At 38.4% G+C, this 7,779-nt stretch overlaps 1 protein-coding gene across 1 annotated transcript in view; it reads left to right on the forward strand.

Moving 5' to 3' along the window:
- The window catches only part of drd2a (dopamine receptor D2a), a 38,775-nt gene extending 33,517 nt beyond the window's left edge, over positions 1-5,258 (forward strand). The window contains exons 5-8 of the mRNA XM_069690408.1: positions 464-672; positions 1,596-1,682; positions 1,977-2,364; positions 2,882-5,258. Coding sequence (XP_069546509.1) covers positions 464-672; positions 1,596-1,682; positions 1,977-2,364; positions 2,882-3,078 — 881 coding nt within the window. The 3' untranslated portion in view covers positions 3,079-5,258. The remainder of the gene's footprint in view (positions 1-463; positions 673-1,595; positions 1,683-1,976; positions 2,365-2,881) is intronic.
- The last annotated feature ends 2,521 nt before the right edge of the window (positions 5,259-7,779 follow it).

Genomic DNA, 7,779 nt, shown 5'->3' on the forward strand with positions numbered 1-7,779 from the left:
AACAGGACAACTCTTTCCAAAGACCTGCCACCTCAGTGCTCTGATTTTGTCTGGTTTTGAAAGTAAACAAGTAAAATCTAAAATGAACAAGCAACCACTGCAGAGAGTCTAAAATAGGGATGATGTGATCTCTATGTGCGGCACCAGATGTGGCAAAATTCTGCGTGAGAATATAAGGCAGCTCTGAGAGAGCTGAGATTGCAGTGGAGTGGGAGGGAGAAAAAAAAAAAAAAACTGTGTGAATGACCTCCAAGTGTTTACATTTTTGGATGCATTTCCAAGTGATCAAATTAAAAGGGCTCACGTAGGCTCAAGCTAAAAAAAGGTTTCATTTTTACTGTCGAAAGTTTTCCCAGGAGAACACTAGCAACAAAACTACAAACACACACACACAAATAAATACTTTAGGGTAAAATAGAGCATGCAGTCTGAAGTTTTTATTCACCCTGTATTTTCTCCACAGCTACTCGTGATGAGTCTCTCTGTGTGATCGCCAATCCAGCCTTTGTGGTATACTCCTCCATTGTGTCCTTCTATGTTCCCTTCATTATTACTCTGCTGGTTTATGTGCAAATTTATGTGGTCCTGAGGAAGCGCAGAAAACGTGTAAACACAAAGCCAAAGCAGCGTGTCTGTCAGGCTGCTGACCCTGATGTGGCAACGTCGCTGAAGGTGAGCTGCTGTAGCAATATGGTTCCTGTTTACGGATAGCACTTTTATGGCTTCAATATAAAACTGGAGTTGATTTACACCTTCATAAAAGCAGTTATTTATTATTTGTTTTATCTTTCCTTACCTCTTAATATTTTAGCATTATATATTTTCAACCAATTTGTAAAAAAGCATCAGAACATACTGTAGAAATGTTTTGCCCTTTCAGTTCATCTGTTTCTTTATGAAACTGCAATCAATAAATTTCTCTAGCCAATTATACTTGATGGCATTATATTACATAGCAACACACTATAAAGGAAGAAACACAGACAAGAAGAAGATTGATTTTCTTTGAAAACACAATGGATAACATTCAAGGCAAGGGACTGAAACAGCAAGGCTATGTGACACCTAAGGCATTAAGCATTTTTTTCACCCCATATGTTAATAAAAACCTCTGTAAATGGTTCCTTCCAGGAGACCCATTTTAGTCTCAATATTACATCAACTGGCACATTTCACTGTCAAAAGCCGTCACGCAACACTAATTATTATGGCCCACAAATGACCTTTGGCTTTTATAGCTATTGATTTTCCTGACATAGTGAAACTTAATGGGCTCTCTACAGGAAACCAAGTAATGCTCTTGATCCCGTGCGCTACATTACTCACATGCTTATTCTAGTCTTAATGCTGTGATTTCATGTTGGAGAAATAATCTCAGTTGACAATTCCTGAGACCGTCAGGTTCATGGATTGGGTTTTCAGGAGCAATTGAAGCGGCAGATTGTTGTGGAATGGCCTTTCTTTGCCAGAGCTCAATGTTGCCTCATTTGACCTCATAGGCAGTGAGACCTGTGCTTCTGTGCTTAGACAGCCCTTTTGTCAGTTGCTTTGACATTGTACCCTCTCCTGGCCTGACACAGCTGTTTTCCCTTCAGGATAAGTGCACTCATCCAGAGGATGTGAGGTTGTGCACCATGATTGTTAAATCTAATGGGAGTTTTCCTGTCAATAAGAAGAAAGTGGTATGTGTTCCTCTTTTCTTTTCTTTTTTTTTTAATTTTTTTTTCTTTCAAATTTGAATAAATAAATAAATATATATGTTTTGCCCATAAGGATTTAGCAAGGTGTCACCTTGAAGTTTCCCTCATTTCTGAAAGAAAATACAGGTTTAAAAGTCGACTTTCTGCTTTTGTGAGCACCGTAAAGCTAAAATGAAGAATCAAAGTATCACAATGTGCTGTACATTCATTAACATTCACCTTTTTTTTTAAACAAATAAATACCACATGAATCCATGTTTTCTGACCTTTATTCAGATATTCATTAAAGATGCAGTCAATGAGGGGGCAGATTTGGAGCTGGATGAGCTGAACAACAGCAGCAACAGCCAGAAACAGAAGCAGCAGCCACAGTGTGCTCTCGGAAACACTCCGGCCACCAGCCACCAGCTACTGATGCCCAACAAGGGCAATGCTAGCCCCACCTCCGCACCTCCCACACCCCCTGAGGAGGGCCAGAAAGCTGAGAAGAATGGAGATCCTGTGAAGGAGGACCTGGGGGATCCAGCACCCATTGTAGCCAAAGCCTTCCAGACACAGGCCTTGCCTAATGGCAAGACTCAGACCTCTGTTAAAACCATGAGCAAGAGGAAGATCTCCCAGCAGAAGGAGAAGAAGGCAACTCAGATGTTAGCCATCGTTCTTGGTAAGTTGGTACACTTGTTATTGATTTTTTTTTTCCATTTACTAAACAAGATTTGAAGACAGTTACAATGAAGTTAATTCATCAGTTGATTTTTATATGAAGTTACACCGCAAAAGCATTTCTACAAGCTTTTTTGTGTTCTGTTATCCACTTCGAACATGAAAGACATGCAGAGACCACAGCATCAAACCAGTGGGCTGGTCAAACTCATGAAGATAAAGCATTGATTTCTTTTCTAAGTTACCACAAGTCATTCGGTTAATTTGTAATTCTAGTTTTTCTGCACAAGCTCCCATCCTCAAGTAATTATCTGCCTTTACATAAGTTTTTATTTCCCCCTCAAATTTCTTAGTAGCATCTAAAACACAGCCTGGAAACAAAGTCAGGCAGTGATGCAACAAATGGAAATTGGAAATCCACCTATATTTGGGTCCAAGATAAGAGCCTCATTCTTCTTCTCTTTCCTCACCCTCTCTGTCTTTTTCTAATATTTCCATTTGTTTTTGTATCTCCTCAGGTGTATTCATCATATGCTGGCTGCCATTTTTCATCACACATATCTTGAACACCCACTGCACCAAATGCAAGGTTCCCGCTGAGATGTATAATGCTTTTACTTGGCTGGGCTACGTGAATAGTGCTGTAAATCCCATCATATACACCACCTTTAATGTTGAGTTCAGAAAGGCATTCATTAAGATCTTGCACTGCTAAGCTACAACATCACTTATCTGATCAGACTGAGGGGGAAGGGATGAATACAAGCATCTCTTCTGGCAAATACCTCATCCTGTCAAGGGAAACGCATCACATGGAGAAACTGCCATCTGCTTTTTAAAGTAAGGGAGTTAAGTGACTGAAAAAACTGACAGTGTCTTAAAGGCATGTTGGCTCTATATGTGAATTGTTTGTGGAGTCCTGTTCTCCAAATCACTGAATGTAAAACAAGAAATGTCTGTAACAATGACCTGTTTCCTGGAGAGAAAAAAAGGTAATATTGTTCTCTTGTGCTTGTCATGTAAGGAGTCATCTGTGTATACCACACACATGCAAGTGACAAACTGCTATTTATTGTGTGTACTTTGTTTTGATGATAGAATTTTTTTTTTTTTGTGTGCAAATCTTTAAGACATCAAGTCAGTGTTCATTGTCAGTGTTAAAACTGATACGTCAGCTCTTACTCTTGAAATCTATCACTGATTGGAATGTGTGTTAAAGACGAGATTATTTACTTGCTGTATAATGTGGCAAAGACAATATCAAAATTTTTGCAATTTTATAAATTGAAAAAAAATCCTTTATTATTATTATTATTGTTGTTGTTGTTGTTGTTGTTGTTATTATTATTATTTCTGTTCTATAGCCTATATAATTTTTCTCAACACAGTAACTGTGATTATATGCCTGCAATGGAAATGTGATGCATGCTACACTGCTCCTCTACTGGACTTTTCATGAAATGTATGTTTAACAAAAAATTTAAAAAGATCTCCAATAAATGAAGTTAAGATACATTGTTAAGTGCCACATGGATATCAGTGTTGGCTGTGTGTGTACAGATGCACCCATAAATGACTTGTCATTATTCAGCAGCTCCCTGGGTTGGTCTGCAGTTTGAGTAATGTTGTTTACTGGAAGAAACTCTGAGCATTGCTGCAGTGGAGTTGTTCCAGAGCAAACTAATGACCTCTGTGTGGACTTTGCGGTTTCCAGGTATAATCATGTGGATATGTGCAACCCCTAAGCCGCACCCTGGGGCCTTTGCTGAGTAAGAATGAGGTAAACTTGGCAAAACTGAAATGACAGTTACAGCAATACTTACGTTGTACATGTATGTTGTTTTGGGTGACACTTATTGCATTATGTTCAGTTCAACATTAAAGACCTTATTATGAACAAACATATGTTAATGTTTTGATGAATATTGTAGCTTAGTGAAATACAAAAAAAAAACATTTTAAAATTCAGATGAGAAAATAAGGACAAAAAGGGTAATATTAATGAGCGTCAGTGTGCAAATCACATGCACATCTCTCTGTTTCCCAAAGCTCTGCGACTGTCTTGCAATCTCCCCTTTCAAATTATAGTTTGTTTACATAAAGTGTCTCAGGGGTAAATTGTCTCTTCATCAGGTACAATGATATCCAACTTATGTGTGTCACTAACTCAATAGGTTCAGTCCCTCCCGGGGAAGAGTGATTTATGTTTTAATAGCACCAGCAAACAATCAAGAGGGGAAAGCATATTTCAAATTGCAATGTACCTGGACTGGTAATCATGTGTTCAGGCAGCTGTAATTTGGGAACATTTCCATTTGGGAACGTCCTACTTCCAAATTGAGAGCATTCACAAAGCAAGCAACATGGCAGGCCACAGAAAATGTGCTGTGTTTCTGCTGTCAGAATACAGAAAAGGAACAAACAACTATGTAAATCAACACAGGGATGACATGGAGCGCAAAAGGTCAATATTATTTGTACACTACATTTGTACAATGTACTGCCTTATTTAAATATTTTACACAGCAAGCAAACTAGGTAGGCTGGACTAACCAAGTCTGGCTATTTAACCTCAGAGCAAGTACATGCCTTTCTTTCACTACAAATGCTGCCATGTCAAGTGACGTTAAACCTATTTTTCGGTCTTAAAAATCTCCCAGTGTCCTGGAGGGATATTCCCAGTTAAACTGGCATTCAGTGGTATTTTCCCACTCGGAGGTATGAACTTTCTCACTTCCCAGTTGCTCATGAAAATGTGTTATTTGTGTCCATTGTTGTCATTTATTCAACAACACACACCTGAGTCTGATACCTGTAAGACTGGTGAAGAGAAAATGTAGCCTGAAAATGTGGTACTTCTTGTAATAAAGTTCAGTTTTCTTTTGAAATGCACAATCTAGTGTTGCAAGTCTTTGGGAAACAGAACATTTGCAGAAGCAATACCGTGGCCGCCAGCTAAGGACTCTCAGCTGTTTTATCTGTTCCATGTCTCACCTATGAAACCACTGTCCCGAGTGCTCTCTCATGACTGCTTGTTGTATTACGTGTTAGTAAGTACATGTGTATCACAGAGGATTACTGGTACCCCTGAATATGGACTTATATAGTGCCAAATAATGTCATCTCAGGGCTCTTAACATACTAAGGTCAAGACCATACAATATTGTAGAGAAGTAGTCAACAATTCAACAGGTAGGCCGAACAAAACTTTCTAGGAGGTGTCATGTATACTTGAGGATTAAGAATACACATCCAGTGGATGGATATCACGATGTCTTGGACAAGAAGGGAATGTTGTAATGCCTTTGTTGTGCCTGTGAAATGCAATCTCTACTCTCATGAGTAGCTGCCAGTGACACTGACACTCTCATTTAATTTTATCACCTAACCCTAACCGTAACCCTGTGATGACCAAAGTGAGACCAAAGACGGTCCAGCATCGCATCGTTTTCAGGGGAAAAAATCATAACACCAAGTTGACACGCACCAACAACAACAACAACAACATGATATTAAAGTTTGTCTCCTGCTGTTAGCAATCCCAAACTCGTGACAAGCAGAACAGAATGAAAAGCTCTTGCTTTTCAAATCAATTTATCATCTTTGGTGAGTGCTGCAGCTGCTGTCTGCTCACTGGAAACTCAGGAAATACAGAATTCAACTGTTTTTTGTTTTTAAAATGTAAATGACTATTAACAGTATGGAAAGCAGTGCTCGTAAAAGGTGTATTAATTAATAAAACACTGATTTCTACTATTTGTCTTCCTAAAAAATATTCCTTGTTGTTGAAACAGATTGTTCTTGCTTTAAAGGAATAGACTGACAATTGAAAAAATAGCTAGATACCACTCTCATATCGTACAATAAATCTAAAGCTGGAGCCGGTTGAAATCAGCTCAGCTCAGCATTAAGACTAGAAACAGACAAAAACAGCAAGCCTGGTTGTGTCCAAAGTACAAAAAGACAAAATATTCACCTATAAAGCTGACGATATTCAACACAGTCCAATTTGTTTCATTTATACAAAAAACAAACTGTAAAAACAACTAGTTGCACTTTCACGGGCATTTGTGGGCCTCACCATTTCTTCGCTGAGAAACAAGAGACAACCTGTTATTGAATGAGCTTCAGAGGTGCTTTTGAATTTACATTTTCACTGTTGATCTTTTGCCAAAAATGTTGAACCATTCTTTTAACTAAACACGTTTTAAGTGTTGGCTCAGTAGTGCTTACATTTTATTCCCCTGTGTACAGTGCTCAAAGTGACCCCGTCCCGGTACTTCTACATTTTACTTTTTGGCGTACCGTGACTCTTTCTTGCGCACCGGCACTTGTCACAAGCTGCTGGTGTGCTGTTGGCTGGTGCTGGTAACAGTGGGATGGAGGCTCTGCTGTGATTGGTTGTTACGTTGTGGGCAGATCAAGGTAAAGGACCAGTTTACAGTGGGAAAAAAAACAACCGCAGCAGAGAGTTTGGCAGCATGTGCCTCTGGTCAATCTAATCTGGCGTTGTGTTCTTGCCGACTGCTTCTCTCTGTCGGCAGCTAGTCTAAGTAACTTTAGATTACATTAATTACGTTACATTAATTAATTATAATTAATAATTAATAAAATAATTAATATCAATGTAATAACATTACATTAATATTAAAATAATGTTGCCCTGGCTCCAAATAAGCACAAAGAGTGTTTTGAATGTTTTCAGACAATGATGCAAGAGAACATCAAAAGTCAAATCACATCCAACCAGGTCTAAATGTAGGCCAGGAGCAGCATGCTAATGTTAGCGTCACTGCTAGCATCAAGGAACCCATTGATGTAACTTCAGCATCGGCAAAAATATTGATTTTGATCCCATACATGATAAGTATGTTAACATCTTGTTCATTATGAATAATTATTGTTTGTCCTAAATAAAATGCCGAATGCATAATAAGTTTAAGCTACTAACAAACATTCAATCGCATAATATAACCTAACAGGGTGTTTTTTTACAAGATCTCTGAGCTCATATCAGAAAATGGCTGAAGTCCCCAAATTAAAAGCAATTGTTTCAAAGTGAAGCTCCTGCAGCATTTTAAACATGGTTAAACCATGTACTAGATCTTGTTTCTAAATTGTATTTTTACTCTAATAATTGAAATTGTTACTTTTTAAGTGAAATCATTATATATTGGAAACATCAGCAATGCATCCTGGGAGGCTATCTTTCATTTACGGTAGAAATTCAGAGTGTAATATGTACTGGTTCACTGATACTGGACACTGAGGGGAGTACCATTGCTTATTTTATTCCACTTCAAGTATTGTCTGTATGACACAACAACTTGCAAGAAACACATCCATCATCTATACCCGCTTTATACTGAACATGATCACGGGAACGGGGGAGGAGCCTATCCCAGCTGACTGTGGG

This window comes from Brachyistius frenatus, unplaced genomic scaffold (assembly GCF_029030835.1).
Source record: "Brachyistius frenatus isolate BFR_SWC_R1_liver_20210118 unplaced genomic scaffold, ASM2903083v1 Contig_1, whole genome shotgun sequence".
In the NCBI taxonomy this organism is placed as follows: domain Eukaryota; kingdom Metazoa; phylum Chordata; class Actinopteri; family Embiotocidae; genus Brachyistius; species Brachyistius frenatus.